Below are 21,538 nucleotides of genomic sequence, written 5' to 3' on the forward strand. Positions count from 1 at the left end.
CGAAGTATACGTCAGAACGGCGGGCTGTCTTTTAGACTCCTGTGTCTGTGGAAACTGTTCTAGCGCTTGGAGAGCAGGTGAACTTTCCAAGAGGAGAATAAGGATGGACGCCATATGAGAAAGTTCCCATCGCAAAGAGAAAAAAATGGGGGGCAAGCAGGCATCTCCTAGGAAGCTGCGAGCGAAATGCGTGGGTGAGGAATGGGGCGGGACTTCCTCTACGGAAGCGCCTCTAGGCGAAGCGGTGGAATGGGGGCGGAGCTAATTTCCGGCGGCGGCTCGGTGGGGCTGCGATTTGGCTGTTGGAGTTAGGTTTCTTTTTTTGGCAGTTAGGTAGAAACTTTCTGTCATCACCAGAGGGGTAGAAAGATAGCCTGACTTCAGGTAGAAGGTACAGGTCATAATTGGTGAGCGTTCTAGAAGGAAATCTCACATTATTGGCACTCCCCCTCTTGCTCCAATTTTGGGTGGCAAAGTCAAACCTTAATGGAAGCAAAGGTAGCCTTTTACATTTGCACAAGGTATGGACAGATTCAGGGATGTGTTAAAAGAAACCACAGCTTTCTCACGTGCTTCTAAATACAGGATAGTCTTGGGTTTTAGAGTTCTAATACTATAGCAGGTGGATTTGACAAACAGGAGTTAGATGTATACGCATCTGTTGAAATCTTCAGCTCCCATTTGAACTGTAATAGTAGCTTTCAGCACTTAGACCAAGACCCTTTTGTTTCCAAGTACTTTTGTTCTCTGGTGTTCTGAATCGTCAGTACTTATGTAACTCTATGAACTTTAAGTGATGCTGGTTTGAGTCTTGTAAAGGTGATTTCACTTTGGATGATTGGGTAATCATAGCACAATGGAGGCTTGTCTTCTAACTTTAGCAATTCTACATACACTCCTGGGATGCCAAAACGCTGTGGTCAAACTAATTCGCAGTATAGTGGAAACACTTGTATTCATTCATGTTAGATAGTAAAACTCGTCAGTTATTTTACTATTAAGATTATTTCTCATTTACTATTTAACTCTTTCTACTAAACAACCACTAAAGGTCTGGAGTGTGATGTGGGTGTCCCCTGGGCATGGGATAAAGAATGATAAGACATTTCTCTGAAGTCTCATTTTATCTTTAAAAAAATGATTTTTCTTGGTGGTAGCTGAAAGCTACCTTAGCTCAAGTGGCTAAGGCGCCAGCCATATACACCAGAGCTGGTGGGTTGGAATCTGGCCCAGGCCTGCCAAACAATGACAACTACCAGCGAAAAATAGCCGGGCGTTGTGGCGGGCGCCTGTAGTTCCAGCTACTTAGGAGGCTAATGCAAGAGAATCGCTTAAGCCCAGGAGTTGGAGGTTGCTGTGAGCTGTGACGCCAGGGCACTCTACCCAGGGCTGTGGCTTGAGGGTCTGTCTCCAGGAAAAAAAAAAAATTTTTTTTTCTTTTTTTCTGAGGCAAAGTCTCAAGCTGTCGCCCTGGGTAGAGTTCTGTGGCGTCATAGCTCACAGCAACCTCCAACTCTTGGGCTCAAGCAATCCTCTTGCCTCAGTTTTTCTAGTTTTAGTAGAGACAGGGTCTTGCTCTTGCACAGGGTGGAAAAAAAGATTTTTTTTTTTTTTTTGCATTTTACCACATGACATACAGGTTCATCTTAAGGCAAAAGTAATATTCTCTCAAGCAAAAAAAGAAGGAAAAAAATACTTTAAATAAAACTGTTTCAAAATCACCAGCTTTATACATTCTGTTGCTTCTCCAATGTTTCTGGTACTCAGAGACCCCAATTGCTGTTTAATTAGTACTCATTTAGTATGTTTTTTGAAATTAATTTTATCTTAGTAAAACAGTGTAATTACTACATCGAACATGCTTTTACCTAAATTGTCACCTTTTAGAGGAGACAACCAAGTGGTTTTTAAAAAATCTTTTGAACCAACCAAGAATTTTAGAATATAATTAGTTCTAGAATGAAAACTGTAGTGGAATCACAATAAACATTCTCCTTAACTCCGTGATTTTCAAACTGTGTGCAATGAGAGGATGTTAGGGGTGCCGAAAAATGTTTTAAAGATCATGAATTATTTTGAAAGAAGTTCAAAGTACAGTAAACCTATTCTTTTACCCTTTGTTTTTGATCAATGTAATTTAAGTTTGCCACAGAAGTTTATAGGTTCAAGTATGCCATGAGATAAAGTTGAAAAACACTGCTTCAACTGTTAAAAATCAGTGGGAACGATCATAGAGCTCAAAGTCAGGTGTTACCAATTCAGTCAGGTGTTATTAATCTTGGTGGGGAGGGCATGGATAAATTTCAGGGGTTTTGAATATTCTGAAATTCCATGCAAAATTTGGATGTAAATCTTCAGAGCATGGATAAGATATAACTAGATTTTCATAAAGAATAGTGCGTCATTCAAGTTAAAATGCACTTCACGTCTCTTAGTTTATAAATGCTGAAATAAGTCCAGAAAAATGACTTTTCAGGAACACATAGCTAAGTAACAAAAGAACCAGCTTTGCTGCTATTAGTTATGTTTCCTTAACCTTGAACACTGTCTTTAACTGAGGGAAAAAAACAGCATTTGATTTTATTTATGGCCATGACAGTAGTTTCAAAACTTGCTCGGGCTGTAGGTTTTCATTGTCTAAAGAAAAACACACAATACAGATTGTATACCTGCTCAACTGGATTCTAAGGGAGCATACTTCCTGTAAGTCCTCCTCTTCTTTCCAACACAGAATGTAAAAAGCTATTTAATCTCATTCTTGTGAAATCTGCAGTTACTGAAAAACAACCAACTGTTGAGAGTTCATTGATCAGCACAAGCACAGATTTTTTTGTTGTTGTTTTCTTTTGAATTATTCATTGAAAAGCTTTTTGCCCTTGAGCCATGCACTGATTTATTCACTCTTTCAACAAATACCACATGACATACTGGTTCATCTTAATAGTAATAAAAGTGTGTGGGGTTATTTGATTTACTTAATAACAGCCAGTTTTTCTTTTTGGGCAGTGGTGGTGAAGTGAATATCCTGGTCTAAAAACAGAATGTAGAGGAAGAAAATCAACCCTGTTAGAAATACTAGGTATCACGAGAGTCTAATATTCCTGCTTAAATTCCCCTCCTTTATAAAATGTGATAGGTACCACTCTGTTACATTCTAGGACTATGTGTAGGTTGCATGTGATTGGATTCCCAGATGTCTTTGGCCCTCTTTGTATTTTCCAGAGCTGAGGGCAGTGAAGATAGTGCTCTGACTTGCCCTAGGTCACTGCCCTGATATAAATTTCCTTCACCTGCTTTATGGGAGTAATACAGGTGAAATACAGAAGGTTTGCATTTGGGGCTTTTAGAGAGCAAAACAATGTTTGTGAGCCCTTCCTTCCACTGTCATTTGAAGGCCCCTTAGTGCTCATCTTCATCTTGAACCTTGCTTACAAGTCTTCTGTCCTCAGCTTCTGCCGTCTTCCTGGGTGGTTTCAACATGAGATGTTGGCCTCCACTCTAAATCTGTTGAATTAGAACCTACTTTTCATTTATTTATTTAGAGACAGGGTCTTGCTCTATCACCCAGGCTGGAGTGCAGTGGCACAATTATAGCTCACTACAGCCCCAAACTCCTAGGTCAACGGATCTTGCTGCCTCAGTGGCCAGAGCAATTGGCACAGGTGTGTGCCACCATGCCCAGATAAGCTTTTGTTTTTAAGATACGGGGCCTTGCTTTGTTGCCCTGGCTGGTCTTAAACTTCCAGCCTCAAGCAATCCTCTGTCTCCCAAAGTGCTGGAATTATAGGTATAAGCCATTGTTTCTGGCCAGAGCCTGTATTTTAAACATGTCCAAATAATTTGTGTGCACATTAAAGTTTGGGAAGCTACCACTTTCTCATGCCTAAAGAAATAAAAAAGCAAAACCACAGAAATCTTTAAAATTTTACCCTGTACCCATATTATGGTTGTTTGTGTGTGAGACTTACCATCACTTCCCTCCCTCTTAATTTTGCAGCTTATTGGGATAATGATTTCAACCTGCAGAGGATTAAAAAACTGCTATATGCTGGTTCTTTTTATTATTAGCATATAACTGAGGAGGAAAACACCAAACTATGGTATTTTTCTTAAGGTTTTAATTATTAAAAGTGGCTCTCTTACCTATTATGGTAAGAGACTGTGTCCTTCAGAGTGGAGCAACACACTCTGCCCTTCTGACACACCCCTGGCTCAGTTCTGCTGGCTTCTCCAAGCCTCACAGATGGGGAGGAGCTGGCAGCTGGCAACCAAAGAAACAGATTACAGAAGTTCTCCCAGGTGACCCCAACTGCACCCCTGCCCCCACCCACGCCTTCCCCTCATTGTCAGAAAACTGAAGCAATTAATTGCCTAACAGGAATTGCTACTAAATGTAATTACTCTTTCTCAGAGGTAGTTGGGAGAGGTATTTGTCAGGGTTGAGAGGTCTTCATCCATCAGCTGGCGTTTTGACAGAGAAATAAATACTACATTCTGGGGTCTCCTTTTGTAGTGTTTCTGGATAAATGGCCCAACGGCAGAGTTTTGCAGGTCTTGGCATAGCTCAACAAAATAACTGTTATTGCCACTGGCAAAGGTGAGTGGGTTTTTTTCCTACTTCTAATGAAAATGAAAGCTATTGGTGTTCTGTTTGTTACATAGTTACAAACTATTGCTTGGAACATAGGTGTTTTTCAGAGAGTTAAAGCAGAGATTATTTTTTCTTGAAACTTCCTAGAATGAAGAGTCTGGGGGTTAGATGATTCTGTGTTGTTTGATGATGGTTGTCATTCCCACGGTCTCCCCTCTGCTACTAGAGTGAAGCTGGAGTTCCGGCCCGGCCAGGGGTACCACTATGGATACTGGTACAAGCAGCAACACAGCTTTTATCCTCTTTCTGGCTATGGCTGTGCAGTGGATGAAAGTGGAATGTCAGTATATGAGACTCCTGAACACTCAGCTGAGACATCTGTTGTACCTCAGGTATCCTTTACTGAAATGAATCTGTGTCATTCATGTGCCCCCAACATGTAAACTTCGCTTTCCTGTCTTCATGTGCCCATGTCCTGTCATCCGATTGCCACGGCTCATGGCTTTTGCTCTCTGTTTTAATAACCGAGCATAAAGCTGATAACCTAAGAAAATAGGTTTTGACAGCTTTATTGAAGTACCATTGATATTCAAAAAGGAGTAAGTCTTCTAGATCTTTCCCTCATACTCTTGTTGAAAGAAAAAAATCAACGTGATTGGGCTTTGTTTCTTTTTAGGGGTTGGAGGGCGCTATAGGCGAGAATGGACAATATAGTACATAGTGGTTTGCTCTTTGCTTCTGGTGTAAAAAGGAGATTGAAAATTGCCCATTTAGACATGCTGTGATATCTTTAACACATGCTTTATCTGACATTGTGTTTTCAGTGCATTCACAGACCTCAAGCATTTATCTTGAGTGTTATCTTTGTTTTGTTCTTGTTAAGAATAAATTTCTGGACGTGGAAGGGCTAGGTTAAAGGACATAACATAGACCATTTTAAATAGCAAATGTAGAAGCCTGCACGAGTTTCTGGGGGATACATCTGCTTCTCTACACTCTATTAGCCACTCTGATAGGCAAAAGACACATTCATTTATTACTGAGGGCAAATACCTTTAAAAATGTTTATTGGCATTTGGTTTTGTGACTGTCCTTCATCTACTCTTCTTCCTGTGGGATTGTGGCCATTTTGCTCGACTGCATAAAATATTCACATATTAGGGAAATGGATGTTTTGCAATCAAAATTTTATAGACTGCTCTTCCCCCAACAGTTTGTCTATTAGAATGCACGGTGACACTTTATGTAATGGCCTTTGCCTTAAAACCAAAGTTGGATTTATAGCTAGATCCTTGGTCTTTTAAAAAAAATCTATTGACTTACTGATTTAGACCAGGTCTTGCTCTGTCACCTGGCTGGAGTACAGTGGTGCAATCATAGGTCAGTGCAACCTCAAACTCCTGGGCTCAAGTGATCCTCCAGCCTCAGCCTCTTGAGTAGTTGGGAGTGTAGGTAACTGCCATCATGCCTGGCTAATCTTTTTATTTTTACTTTGTTTTCTTTTTTTTTTTTTTTTTTTGAGACAGTCTCACTTTATCACCTTCAGTGTTGTGGCGTTACAGCTCACAGCAACCTCAAACTCTAGTGCTTAAGTGATTCTCTTGCCTCAGCCTCCCAAGTAGGTGGGACTACAGGCACCCGCCACAATGCCTGACTATTTTTTTCAGAGACTAGGTTTGCTGTGGCTCAGGCTGGTCTTGAAGTCATGAGCTCAGGCAATCCACCAGCCTCAGTCTCCCAGAGTGCTAGGATTACAGGTGTAAGCCACTGTACTCGTATTTCTTTTTTTTTTTTTTTTTCCAGTTTTTGGCCAGGGCTGGGTTTGAACCTGCCACCTCTGGCATATGGGGCTGGTGCCCTACTCCTTTGAGCCACAGGCGCTGTCCCGCTGTACTCCTAAGTAGTCTATTTTAGAGATGGGGTCTTGCTATATTGCCCTCTCTGGTCTCAAACTCCTGGCCTCAAGCGATCTTTCTAGTTTGGCCTCCTATAGCCTCCTATAGTGCTGGGATCACAGGCATAAACCACTGCACCCATCTTGGTCTTGAAAACTTGGAATTGCTTAATATTTTATTGCCCAAACTTCATTTTCAACTTTTTTTTTAAACAGAGTCTCAGTCTGTTGCATGGGTAAAACACAGTAGCCTCATAGCTCACAGCAACCTGAAACTCTTGGGTTCAAGCAATCCTCCTGCCTCAGCCTACCAAGTAGCCGGGACCACAGGTGGGTGCCATAACACCCACCTAATTGTTTTGTTAGTAGAGATGGGGTCTCACTTGTGCTCAGGCTGGTCCTGACCTCAAGTAATCTTACCTCCGCCTGCCAGTATGCTGGAATTATAGGTGTGAGCCATTGCGCTTAGCCTCATTTCCAAAATTTTAAGTCTGTTTTAGGTGTTCCTCCTGCATAAAACATCTTGTTAGATTTCTTGTCCTTTTTTGTTCTTCCTTTTAGCCCAATTTGGGTTTTTCCCAAATAAGTGATATTTTATATTTTATAAGCGATATTGCACCACTTATAAAAAACCTGTTGCTGTATTGCCTGAGGTTTTAGCACACTATTTTTCTTTTTACCCCCTTCTTTTTTTGGAAAGTGGTCTATTTGTCTTCTGGCAGTTACCTTTTATCTTTAAAGAAGTACAGGTATGAGTATAATATCAACTTCTGAAATGAAAGTATATCTTCATTTCCTGTCACTCGTGAGAAAATTAAGACATTAACATTTTTTTTTCTCACCCAAACACCCCTTCTTTCTATTTCTCCATTTTTGTTTTCACATTCTGGAATTTTTCTCACCCTCTAGTCAAATTGTTACTATAGAATACATTAAGTCTAGAATTATAAATACGTTCTCTGTGGTGACCATGCTGTGCCATCTAGCTGCCATCCTGGTGGGTGTTTCCTGTTTGGAAGTTGCTCAGCAAAATGGCAGAAGTCCGTAGTAGATCTTTCACTCACACATCCTCATTTTGGTGTTATTAATAAAATGTGTCAGGAGGCCATGTTAATTTACTTCCTGCTCCCCCAATGTGCCATGCCTCTGTCCCTGGCCCTTATTACCTCAAGTTAAGGAGTTAGATGCCCCCAATCAATCAATCTCCTCCTACTTTTTTTTTTTTTTTTTAAGAGACAGAGTCTCATTTTGTCACCCTCAGTAGAATGCTGTGGTGTCACAGCTCACAGCAACCTCCAGCTCTTGGGCTTTCGCGATTCTCCTGCCTCAGCCTCCAGAGCAGCTGGGACTACAGGCACCTGCCACAGCACCTGGCTATTTTTTTTGTTGCTGTTAGGGCGGGACTGCGTTTGAATCCGCCACCCTCAGTATATGGGGCTGGCGTCCTACTCACTGAGCCACAGCCACCCTCCTCTGTTACATTTTGACATCATGACTTGCTTAAGATTAGAGAGAGTGGATGTCTTCAAAATGATTTTCGGGTCTTTGTGGACCATCAGCACAGCTTTCCCATATTGTGTCCAGGAGAGGCAAATGTTTTATAGATGTGCCTTCCTTTGAGGACAGCCAGCTGCATACACTGCCCAGGTGGCCCTCAGACCAGAGCGCATGCTCTGTCTCCAGGTAGTTTCTGCTTTCCCTTCCCTGGTCACTTATGTTTACTAGAATACACGTTGAAAAGGAAGAGATGGGAGTTTATTTGGACACTGTATTATGGGACAGGCCTTCCTTAAGCACAGATTCTGGCTGTCCCAGACTTTGGTAAATAGATAAAAGACGCAGACAGTAGGATAAAATTTATGGTAACTATGTAGTTTATTTTCTGAACCATGATGTATTTCAGAGTGAAGGGGAGACATACTTTTAGATAGACTGAAAATAAGAGATAGTGGATCCTTGGCTGTCAATACCATTTCATTCTTATTAGCAAGGGAGGCTTCATTAAGTTCACTGGTGCCAGGAGTGTCCTTAAACATCTGTGCATAATTAAGGCAGGTTCCCCGCAGGTGTATATGAAAAGGAGACATAAAAATGTATGCTGCCCCAGTATAGCTGGCAGAGACTGGGTTAACCAACCAGAATTCATTTGGGTAGTGCTTCTGGAATTTACATTTCTCTTCTGTAAGAATAGGATCAGTTGGTTTGCTTTTCTGTAGGCTCTGCATTTCCTGGGGCACCTAATGTCCTGGTCCTTAGCTAAGCCATGGGGTTGCAGACACAATTAGAAGGCCAAGAGGAAAATGTATTCTTGGAGACTGCAGGTTATCTTCCAGAAGGAAAAGCAGGACTACAGGTAGAGAGGTAGACTTCTAGTGCAGGAAATGAGGAGTCTGGGTGCCAGCTCAGGCCCTGGGATACCAGTTAGTTCTAGGAATCTTCAGAGAGGTCAGAGGCCTTTCTCAGGCTTGTTCCTTCTATGTGACTTCTGTTGGCTCAGTTCATTCATTTCATAACTGTGGTATAATATCATCTAAAGATTCTTTTAATCAAAACTCAAAGCTATTTCATTTGAGTTTCATTTAAGAAATAGAAATTATTTTTTAATTTGAGAGCTAGAGTTTTCCCCATGAAAGTGTATATTATTAAACTTGTAATTTTTTTCTTAAAACAGTGATGTTGTTGTTGTTGTAGGAGACTACAGTTCTTGCTGAAAACCAAGATGAAGACCCAGTAGAAGGTAAATGTAAACCTTGTGCTGCAGTGATTGAAAACAAAACATAACCCTGTTTCCAGGCTCCTCATTCGCTCACCTTGCTAGAAACCAAGAGATCTTCCTGGAAAATTCCAGTGTAGGTTGCCTAACCATTCTCTTCAGTAATTTAAACTGCTTTTGGAGGTTGCTTCCATGGGGACAACTTCGACTAAGCCCCACTCTGGGTTGTTCTGAAGGATTTGGAAATGGGGACATTCCAAACAGTAAGATGACAATAAGTGTTATAGTTAATATCTGTTTTCTGTGTAAATCTAGGCTTTGAGATTAATATGCTTTAATTGTTTGTTTTTTTTTTTTTTTTTTTTTTTTTTTGAGACAGTCTCACTCTGTTGCCTGGGCTATAGTGCCGTGGCACCAGCCTTGCTCACAGCAACTTCAAACTCTTGGGCTCAAGTGATCATCTTGCCTCAGCCTTCTAAGTAGCCTGGAATACAGGCACCTGCCACCACACCTGGCTAGTTTTTCTATTTTGAGTAGAGATGGGGTCTCATTCGTGTTCAAGCTGGTCTTGAACCCCTGAGCTCAGGTGATCCTCTCACCTCATTTTCTCAGAATGCTGGGCTTACAAGCATGAGCCACCCAGGCGGCCCTTAATTTTGTTTTTCTGTGAAGCAAAGCATGAAATGACTGCTGTAGCCTTGGCTGCCTAGCTGCCTCCAGGGTTATTGGTTCCCATGAGCGCCTGCTCTGCAGAGTCAGGGTGGCACTGCTTCCTGTAGTTCTCGATCTGCTTTGAAAGGACAGTTTGCCTAGAGAACACTGTTTCTGAATGTGTCTCATGTGAAGAAAAGAAAAAATGTTTTGCTGCTTTTAAGTAGTAAGAAGGCAAAATAGAGGAGAAATGCAGAGAACACTGTTTTTTTTTTTTTTATCATGTGCCTGTCTTATCACACATCCATCTGTTCTTTTTCTTTCTCCTAATCCCTAGCAGACAAACCTACTCACTGCCTCTATGACTTTATCAAACAAGAGAGCATGTAAGGTCAGGTGTGGGGGCTCATACCTGTAATCTTAGCACTCTGAAAGGCCGGGGCAGGTGGATTGCTTGAGCTCAGGAGTTTGAGACCAGCCTAAGCAAGAACGAGACCTGATCTCTACTAAACATAAAAACTAGCCAGGTAGGTGCCTATAGTCCCAGCTACTGAGGAGGCTAAGGCAGGGGGATCATTTGAGCCCAGGAGTTTGAAGTTGCTGTGAGCTTTAACACCACAGCACTCTACCCAGGGTGACAGAGTGAGACTCTGTCTCAAAAAAAGAGAACATGTTATCAGTTTTTATAGCTCCAGTGACTAATACAGAATTTGCGTGTTAGTGGGTGCTCAATGAGATGAAATTGATGTTTAAAAGAAGTCTTTAAATGCTTTGAGCAGTTCAAATTTTTATTTTGATTTAACTATGAATAAGGGGGTACTTATTTCTAGCTCTCAGATAGGTTGCATTAAAATATGAGACTACTTTGCCTGCGTAACTACCAAGGCAGGCAATCTATAAAAATGATGGAGGAAAACATATGCATGTACTCTCTGGATCTAGTCCACCAGAGTTTAAATCCCACTTCCTAACTCTAATTCCAGACAAATTAATCATCTCTAGTGTGTGTACTTCACTTTCTATACAGCAAAGTAACATTAATTCCTGCCTTTATAGGAAAGGTGAGCATGATAGATCTAAACTGCTTTTAGGTGGTCTAACATCTTCTGGCACATGATAACCACCCAGCCATCAGCTAGTCACAGATCTGGCCAGTAGAAATGTAACACAATTGTACCTCAAGGAGCCAGAAGAACAAGAATAAACTCAACCCAAACACAGAAGGAAGTAAAGATCAGTGAAGAAATAGACTAGAAAAACAATACACAAGGTCAATAAAACAGTTTTTGAAAAAAACTTGACAAATCTTTAGACTGTGAAAAAAAACTAAACTGGATGAAAAAGATGTTACAACTGAAACCACAGAAATACAAAAGATCGTAAGACTTATGAACAATTTTACACCAATAAATTGGATAACAAAGGTGAAAAGGATAAATTCCTGGGTACATACACCTACTACCTCCCAAGATTGAAGTATAAAGAAAGAGAAGGAAAAAAATTAAAAATTTGAGCAGAATAGTAAGGAATTGAATGAGTAGTAAAGTCTCTCATCAAAGAAAGGCCCAGGAATACAGGATGACTTTAACAAATAATTCTACAGACTTCAAAGCCCCAGGATATATAGGATGAATTTTTTTGAGACAGTCTCACTATTTCAGCCTGGGTAGAGAGCCATGGTGTCACAGCTTCCAGCAACTTCAAACTCTAGGGCTCAAGCAATTCTCTTGCCTCAGCCTCCCAAGTAGCTGGGACTACAAGTGCCCGCCACAATGCCTGGCTATTTTTTTGTTTTAGTTGTCATTGTTGTTTGGCAGGCCCAGGCTGGGTTTGAACCCACCAGCTCTGGTGTATGTGGCTGGCACCCTATCTGCTTGAGCTATAGGTGCCAAGCCCAGGATAAGTTTAATAAACAATCCTACAGACTTCATCAAACTATTGATGTTTGATTTATATCTAGATCTAACCTAGATCTAATAAATCTAGTAAAGTCTCCGAATGTAGAATTAATATACAAAACTCAATAGTGTTCATATACATTAATGGTAAAGTATTTGAAAAATGTATCTTAATTCCATTTATGGTAGCTATAAAAAATACTTTGCAAATCTAACCAAGGACATGAAATATTTTTATGCTAAAAGCTATAAAACATTGATAGAAATTGTAGATACAAATAAATGGGAATATATTCCACATTTGTGGATTAGAACAATAAATATTAAAATGTTCATATTACCTAAAATGAGCTACAGATTCAGTGCAATCTCTATCAAAATACTAATGACATTCTTCACAGAAATAGGCAAAAAAAGTCCTATAAAGGAACCATAAAAGACCCCAAATAGAGAAAGCAATTTTGAGCAGAGAGAGCAGAGCTGGAGGCACCATACCACCTGACTTCAAAATACACTACAAAGCTATAATAACCAAAACAGCATGGTATAGGCATAAAAACAGGCACATAGACCAATGGAACAAAATAGAGAGCTCAGAAATTCACACATTTACAGCCAGCTGGTTCTCAACAATAGGAACAGGACAGTCTCTTCAATAAATGGTTCTGGGAAAACTGGATATATACATGTGAAAGAATGAAATTAGACCCTTATCTCACTATATTAAAAAATGACTCAAAATCAATTAAAGACTTAAAGGTAAGACCCAAAACTATAAAACTACTAGAAGAAAACATAGGTGAAAGCTCTACAACAATGGTAATAATCTGTGGGGTCTGACCACAATCACAGGTGACAAAAACCAAAATTGAAAAAAGACAACATTGAACTAAAATGCTTCTGCATGTTAAAGGAAACAACATAATGGAGAAATGACCTACAGAATAGGAGAAAATATTTGTGAACTATGAATCTGATAAGGGGTTAATACTCAAAATATATAAGGAACTTATGGCAATTAAAAAATGGGTAAAAGAATAAAATTCAACATTAGTAGTCATCAGGGAAATGCAAATCAAAATCACAATGAGATATCACTTCACTCTTGATAGAATGGTTACTATCAAAAAAAACTTCAAGTATTGGTGGGGATGTGGAGAAAAGGAAACTCTTCCATATTGTTGCTGAGAATGTAATTTACAGCCATCATGGTAGACAGTGTGGGGACCCTCAAAATATTATAAATAGGCTCAGCATTTGTGGCTCAAGTGGCTGAGGCACCAGCCACATACACCTGCACTGGCAGGTTTGAATCCAGCCCGGGCCCATCAAACAACAATGATGGCTGCAACAAAAAATAGCCAGGTGTTGTGGCAGGCACCTGTAGTCCCAGCTGCTTGGGAGGCGGAGGCAGGAGAATCACTTGAGCCCAGGAGTTGGAGGTTGCTGTGAACAGTGATGCAACGGCACTCTACCCGGGGCTATAGCCTGAGGCTCTGCCTCAAAAAAAAATTAAAAATTACCATATGGTCTAGTAATCCCACTACCAGGTATATATTCAAAGGAAATGAAATCAGTATGTTAAAGAGATATCTGCACTCATTTTTTTTTTTATTTTTTATTTATTTTTTTATGGACAGAGTCTCAGTTTGTCACCCTTGGTAGAGTGCCGTAGCGTTAGAGCTCACAGCAACCTCCAGCTTTTGGGCTTAGGTGATTCTCTTGCCTCAGCCTCCAAGTAGCTGGGACTACAGGTGCTCACCACAACACCCAGCTATTTTTGTTGTTGCAGTTTGGCGGAGGCCAGATTTGAACCCGCCACCCTCGGTATATGGGGCGGCGCCCTACTCACTGAGCTACAGGTGCCACCACCTGCGCTCTCATTTATTGTAGCAAGGTATGGAATCAACCTATATGTCCATCAGTGGGTAAATGGATAAAAAAAATGTATGTACCCACAATGGAACATTGGCTTGTTAAATGAAATAAGCCAAACACAGGACAAATGCTGTATGATTTCACTCACGTGTAGTATCTAAACATTTTCATCTCATAGAAGTTAAGAATGGAAAAGTGGTTACCAAACGCTGGAGTGGTTAGGTTAGAGAGGGTGATGAGGAGATGTTGATCTAAGGATATATAATTACAGTTATCTAGGAGGAATAACTCCCAGAGATCTGGTGTACAGTATGGTGACTATAGTCAATGAAGATATATCATATTGAAAAATGCATATGGAGATGTTTTCACAAAAATGACTGTGAAGTAATGCACTTTATCATTTCATAATGCACATATGCTTGGAAACATGGTGTATACAATAATATGTACAATTTTGCCTGTCAACAAAAAGCTTTTAAAAGGAAAAGAAATGTGATGTGAAACACAAAGCCATCCATGTAGGCGAGTTAAAATATTTTAGTAGTCTAATTAAAGACGCAAACTAAAGAGACAGGTGCAATTAATTTTGATAATTCTTACATAACCTAATTTATTTCTTATTGATTAAATGTTCTCCCACCCAAGTTCATTTGTGGAAACTAACACCCAATGTGATAGTTTTAGGAGGTGTGTCTTTATGTGGGTGATTAATACTAGATGATGTCATCTCTCAAATCCATCTCCTGTGCCAGATGGATGCTCACTGAGTCTGGAAACATTATTTCTTTTATAGCTTAAATTTCAAGTCTTATTAAAAGGAAGCACACAATTTAAGCATTTTAACTGCAGTACTTCCTGCTAATGCTTTTATAAACTGTTCTAATTTTAAGCCATTTCCACTATGTGTCCTATAAAATTCATTTTTAATATCCTTTATTGCCTTCTGCAGATCCAAATCTTCATTTGAACATTGAGGAATTAAACCAAGAGTTTATGGCAGAAAGTGAAGAACTCTACGACTCCCTCATGAATTGCCACTGGCAGCCTCTGGATACAGTTTACTCTAAAATCCCAGATGAGACCCCAAAGTGAGGCAAGGTGTTCCTTAAGCTCCCCAACTTTCATGTTATTTTTATTCTCCTTTGTTTGGGGTAAAAAAAAATTCTTTCAGGAATATGCTAGATTCTGTCTGCAAATATCAACTTTCAAAACTTAGATGTGATTGACATGGAGAAGATAATGTAAATAAACGTTATCAGCACACATGTCCCTGGAAGTGTGTTATATTAAGTAACATAAAAGCCAGTTCTGAAACTACTGTGCTCATTTATAAAATGTCTTCTGTTCTGTCCTGAAGATGCATATTATGTTCTGTTTTATTGCATTGCTACAAGTGTATACTTAAGTGAGCCCCCTTGGACTGATAAAAGGCCAGAAGATTTATTGTTTAGAAAGAGTTGATCTGACTGTGGGCACAAGGAATTTGACTTCTGTCTCTTCTACTCCTGAAGGTACTTGATGTGGTAATCCTTGTACGGACCAGGCTTAAAGAGCTGACACTACCGTGAAAGCTTCCTCTACCCGGTGGGGTGGGGTGGTAGGGTTTCTCACTCTCAGCTCTTTTGCCTTTTGGGGCTGGACATTTCCTTTGTTTAGGCCACCGTCTAGCACAGTGTCCTGACCTCTACCACTAGATGTCAGTAGCACCCTGCACTCCAGTTATAACAACCATAATGTCTCCAGACATTGCCATATATCCCTTGGGAGCAAAATTGCCCCCTCCAATGAAGACCGGAATGGGGCAATGTTTTTGAAACTTGGGTGTATCAGAATCTCTTGGATGTATCAGCACCATCCCCAGAGCTTTGTTCAGTAGTTCTGGGATAGGATCTAAAGATTTATGAATTCTCTAAAAACGTTCCTGTGTAATGTTTGTTAATGCTGCTGATACAGATATCACACTCTTGAAAACCACTAGCACAGGGAAATTCCCAAATTTTTCACTGTAGTTCTACCTCAAACAGAAGAAGGTAAGTCTCCTTTCTTACTCTCCTCTCCCAGCGCAAGATGTGCAAGTTTCCTACAGGTTCCTGACTTGTCCAGATATCAGCTCTCCCAGCAATCTGTTTTGGGGACCAGCACTAACTATAACCAGCTTAGGGAATGGCTCTTGTAGGGTGTGAGCCACCTATAGTAGTCCCATTCTTCTTGGCAGTGATTGATTTAGATTGAAACACATAAAATTCTGGATCCTGAGATGTGAGAAGTTTTTCTCATATATAAAAGAAAAAAGCAGTTGCAGCCTCATTCTACACATTAGGTTTATATGTGATGCCTGGCGCTGTGGCAGCCATCTTGTGACAATTAGGGGAGGAGCCTGAGGATAGTGCTGGAACGCCAAGGATGGCAGTGAAGGAAGATGGGAAGGATCTGGATTTGTGATAAGGACATTGAACTATTGAATTAGCCAACCCTGGATTCTCTCTTATCTGGATTTATATTTACTCTGAATTGTTATAATTTGTAGCAAAAGTATCCTGACCAATACAGTTAGCATGTGCAAAATCAAAAGGAGACCCATTAGTGTCTGGAGTTGTGCCGTGTAATATGGTAACCACTAGCCATATGTGGCTATTGAAATAAAAATATTAATTAAAATTAAAACTTCTCTTCCCATTTGCACTAGGTCCATTTCAAGTTCTCAATAGCTGCATGTCACTAGGGGCTACCATATTGTATGGTGGGGGTCTAATAGATAAGGAGCAAAGGAGCCTGAGCTGGGGGTAGGTTAGTTTCTCAACCTTTATTTACAGTCTATTCTAATCATTCCCCCATAAGCTTTTAATTCCATAGATATCATATATAGTCTATCTGTTCTTTATACTTTGGAAAGAGATTTTTTCCACCCCCTTTCCTGCCCTCCAGAACATTTCCACCTTCTATAGAGTATGGAGAATTGAGTATTCCCATTGAGAATACACAGGTTGTCATGGTAATCTTGAATAAATTCAGGCAGAGATGTTAGGTCACTGTAAAGAATCTAGATTAAAATTCAAATTGTTGGGAAACACCAAAAGGATTTTGAAAAAGAGACTATCACAGAGGGAGGCAGGAGCTGATAGGAAACTATGGTAATGGTACAGGAAGATAGGCTGGAGGTTCTTCCCAGGGTGGGGACAATGTGTATGGGGAGAGGTGGAGGTAAAATGTTGATGGTAGGGGGAGAGGAAGAATTCGGCATTACCCCTAGGACCTTGGCTTGAGTAACAACACGGGTAGTGATTCCATTTACCAAAAGGAAGAAATTGGGAGAGTAGTGTGATGGGGGGAGGCTGATGGTTTATTACAAGTTCGGTTCTGGGTATGTTAGACTGGAGATGCCTGTCAGACCCTAGGCAGGGACTGCTTGAACTTCCAGAGACGTATCTACTCCCCCAGTGTTCTTCAGCCTACCCTTGCCAGAAGCTTGTGTCAGTCAGGGTCCATCCCTTTCCACATTCTCAGTGGAATGTGGACCACAATTGGGGCACCTGTATTGTAGACCTACTAAAGGCAATTGGCTATATTCATACTGTGTTTAACCAGAGTCCTTTCGAATAGCAGGAAATAGGCTGAAGGGAGAGCTGCTACAGAGATTGAAAAAATGGCAGGATGGCCTTTGCATATTTACTCTTGAAATTTGATGTACCACAATAATGGGATTTTTTTTTTTTTTTAATATTGAACAGAAAAACAGATCAGGCACAATGGCTGACACTTGTAATCCCAACACTTTGAGAGGCTGAGGTGAGAGGATCACTTGAGCTCAGGAGTTCAAGACCAGCCTGGGCAACTTTGTGAGACCCCATTTATACAAAAAATAAAAATATAAATTATCAGGGCATGGTGGTGTGCTACTGGGGAAGCTGTGAGGCAGAAGGCTCCCCTCGAGCCCAGGAATTCAAGGTTATCACGAGCTATGATTGTGCCACTGCATTCCAGCTTGAGGGACAAGATTTTGACTCTTAAACAAAAACCCTAAAACTAGATGTGCCAAAAATTAGTTCATAGTTGTGCTTTTCTTTAAAAAGGCTCTTATAATGTCTAACGGGAGATGTAAGCTCCCTTGTTGGAATTTCCTTTCCTTTTCTTTCTTTTTTTTTTTTTTTTTTGTAGAGACAGAGTCTCACTTTATCATCCTCAGTAGAGTGCTATGGCATCACAGAGCTCACAGCAACCTCCAACTCCTGGGCTTAGGCAATTCTCTTGCCTCAGCCTTCCTAGTAGCTGGGACTACAGGCGCCTGCCACAACACCCAGCTACTTTTTTGTTGCTGTTTGATGAGGGCCGGGTTTGAACCCACCCCCCTCGGTATATGGGGCTGGCACCCTACCCACTGAGCCACAGGAACCGCCTGGAATTTCCTTTTCTAAGTACAGTATTTGCACTACCCAAAGAAGAAAAGGATGAGGAATTTTTCCCCCTACCATTCTTATGGTAGAGTGTTTCATTAGCGGCCTCAAGTCAGTCAACTCTGAGTAGCTGTGCCTTTGGGCAGCCCTGTCTCATGTTGATGCTGGCCTTGGCCAGGCAACTTGCTTTAGCCAATGGGCTGTCAGCAAATGTGATAGCAAGCAGAGGCCTAATAAGCCCTTCCACGTTGGGGTTTGCTTTTTGGTAACACTTCCACCATAGTATGAAGAAGCCACTCCTGCCTAACAGATAAGAGGCCATCTGAAGAAGAATTGAGGGGCCTAGTAGACAGCCAGTGCCAATTGACAGACAAGTGAGTGAGGCCATCTTGAAACTATAGCAGACCAGGACATGCCACCCCAAAATATACCTCTTTTGCATAATCCTTTTGTGTAAGGATTATTTCAAAAACAGCAAACACAGGAGAAGGTCTGAAAAGAGAAGTTATCCCTTTTTTTTTCACCCCACCTGGAGAGCAGTGGCTTCGTCATAGCTGACTGCAACCTCAAACTCCTCTTGGCCTGAGGCTATCCTAATATTTTTTGTAGTGACATGTCCCTCTTGTGCAGGTTCCTGACCCTAAGTGATTCTCCTGCCTCTGCCTCCCAGAGTGCTAGTATTACAGGGTCAGAAATTACAATTTTTCTGTACCCTGGGTAGAGAAAAATGGTGTCTATGGTGTCGTCATAGCTCACAGCAACCTCAAACTCATGGGCTCAAGAAATCCTTCTGCATCAGCCTCCCCAGTAGCTGGACTACAGGTGCCCACAACAATGCCCAGCTAATTTTTCTGTTTTTAGTAGAGACAGGGATCTTACTCTTTCTCGGGGTGGTCCTGAACTCCTGAGCTCAGACGATCCACCTGCCTGAGCCTCCCATAGTTCTAGGATTATAGGCATGAACCAACACGCCTGGCCAGAAATTAACACTTTTATAAAGGAAGTGTGTTTCCCCGCCTTCTGCACTTGGAAAGTGGACTAAAGCAATAGACTCGTATCAATAGAGAAGGCATCTAATGAACCTTGTCCTTGCTATGTCCTGTTTCTAGTCACCATCACATATAATAACTTGCCTTTCCCTTACCCTTTTTCCTTTGAGCTGAAGATGGTATTTAAACCTAAGTCCTAAGCTGCCTCTTTGAGAGTTACTCATTTTCCCCTGAGTATTTCTTATGTATGTACATGAGGCATACGTGTTCATAAATGTCTATCTTTCTCTTATTAATCTGCCTTATTATAGGGGAGGCCTACTTAAAAACCTTCCCCTATAGAACTTACCTAATTCCGGGATACAGGTGAGACCAGCCTACATTGCCCATCCTATTTAAAATATCTTTGAAAAGATTACATTTTGATTTGGCAGTGAAATGAAAAGGACTAGAAAACAAGCAATGTTTTGAAATTGAAGTGAAAGGAAAAGAAAACAAGTCAGTAGGGCCAAAATTTGACTTTAGTGAGCAAATATTTGTTGTTAGATCACTACAAATCCAAATTTTCTTGCATATTTGTTGTAAGTAACTGGTTTATTTCATTTACACTAATCCTTGTGTAAATAAAAAGGAAAATGAGTTTTTAAATTTTTTTTTAACAATTTTAAATCTTTTTTTTTATTTATTTTTATTAAACCCTAGCTGTGTACATTAGTATGATCGTGGGGCACCATACACTTGGTTCATAGATCGTTTGACACATTTTCATCACATTTGTTAACATAGCTTTTGTAGCATTTTCTTAGTTATTTTGCTAAGACCTTTACATTCCACATTTACTAGGATTCACATATACCCTTGTAAGATGCACCGCAGGTGTAATCCCATTAATCCCCCTCCTTCCCCCTCCCTCCCCCCTCCCTCCCCTCCCTTTCCCCTTTCTCCCTATTCTTAGGTTATAACTGGGATATAGCTTTCATGTGAAGGTTCTACATTAGTTTCATAATAAGGGTGAGTACATTGGGTACTTTTTCTTCCATTCTTGAGACACTTTACTAAGAAGAATATGTTCCAGCTCCATCCATGTAAACATGAAAGAGGTAAAGTCTCCATCTTTCTTTAAGGCTGCATAATATTCCATGGTGTACATATACCACAATTTATTGATCCATTCGTGGATCGATGGGCACTTGGGACTTGATCAAACTAAAAAGCTTCTGCACAGCCAAGAACACAGTAAGTAAAGCAAGCAAACAGCCCTCAGAATGGGAGAAGATATTTGCAGGTTATGTCTCCGACAAAGGTTTAATAACCAGAATCCACAGAGAACTCAAACGCATTAGCAAGAAAAGAACAAGGGATCCCATTGCAGGCTGGGCAAGGGACTTGAAAAGAAACTTCTCTGAAGAAGACAGGCACATGGCCTTCAGACATATGAAAAAATGCTCATCATCTTTAATCATCAGAGAAATGCAAATCGAAACTACTTTGAGATATCATCTAACTCCAGTGAGACTAGCCTATATCACAAAATCCCAAGACCAGAGTTTTTAAATTTGTCTAAATGAAGAAAGAACAAGACAAATATTTTTGACTTTGAAGACCAACCTGTCCTTGTCCCAGTTGCTCAGCTCTTCCATTGTAGTGCAAAAGCAGCAGCGAGGTGAAGGGCATACCAGTGAGCGTGGCTCTGTGTTCCACTGAAATGTTATTTACAAGAACAGGTGGTAGGTTGGATTTGGCCCATGGATGTAGAAAAACACCCTTAAAAAGTTTTAAATAAAAATCATAAATTGTTTTTAAAAGCATCATTATAATTTCATTGGCAAGGTTTTATATTTTTTTATTTTTTAATGTAAAGGATTTATTGTAGTTCAAACACATAAACCAAACATTCAGACATCTGAAAATTAAACTTTAGTAGCAAACTTTTGAACATTTAAACAGAACTACAATTTTTAGGAAATACCCAGGAAGGTAATGTGTTGTCTGATCCAGAATAGCGGTAACAATTACTTCATGATGAATAAAATGTTTCACCAGCAGCTTTATTCTCACCAACATCTTAATAACTCTGGGTTCCATATCTGAGAAGAAATTGCTAAATAAATCTTCTCTTAGGCCAATCAAGACTTTATTCTGGTGAGGAATATTCAGGTGGTAATCAAAGCATGTAAGTGAACAAAATAAACTGTAAAAGCATGTCTTATCCTCCAGAAGATAATTTGATTTTCAGTTTCTTACTTGATTTTTTTTTTTTTTTTGAGACAGAGTCTCACTATGTTGCCCTGGGTAGAGTGCTGTGGTGTCACAGCTCACAGCAACCTCAAACTCTTGGGCTTAAGCCATTCTCTTGCCTCAGCCTCCCAAGTAGCTGGGACTACAGGTGCCCACTACAACACCTAGTGATTTTTTTTTTTAATTATTGTTGTAGTTATTTAGCAGGCCCTGGCCAGATTCGAACCCACCAGACCTAGTGCATGTGGCTGGCGCCCTAACCACTGAGTTATGGGTGCTGAGCCTTCTTACC

The 21,538-nt window shown here is 40.4% G+C and overlaps 1 protein-coding gene across 2 annotated transcripts; it reads left to right on the top strand.

Moving 5' to 3' along the window:
- Positions 1 to 62: 62 nt before the first annotated feature.
- On the top strand, positions 63 to 14,753 carry C9H6orf52 (chromosome 9 C6orf52 homolog). 2 transcript variants are annotated; one of them, XM_053601575.1, is made up of 4 exons: positions 63 to 194; positions 4,818 to 4,983; positions 9,177 to 9,222; positions 14,578 to 14,753. In XM_053601575.1, the coding sequence occupies exons 1-4, from the start codon at positions 187 to 189 to the stop codon at positions 14,718 to 14,720; spliced, it is 363 nt and encodes a 120-aa protein (XP_053457550.1). In that variant the 5' UTR covers positions 63 to 186; the 3' UTR covers positions 14,721 to 14,753. The 2 variants fall into 2 exon arrangements, with proteins under 2 accessions (XP_053457550.1, XP_053457549.1); XM_053601574.1 differs by lacking the exon at positions 63 to 194 and adding an exon at positions 4,434 to 4,597.
- The last annotated feature ends 6,785 nt before the right edge of the window (positions 14,754 to 21,538 follow it).

Source organism: Nycticebus coucang, chromosome 9 (assembly GCF_027406575.1).
Source record: "Nycticebus coucang isolate mNycCou1 chromosome 9, mNycCou1.pri, whole genome shotgun sequence".
In the NCBI taxonomy this organism is placed as follows: Eukaryota; Metazoa; Chordata; class Mammalia; order Primates; family Lorisidae; genus Nycticebus; species Nycticebus coucang.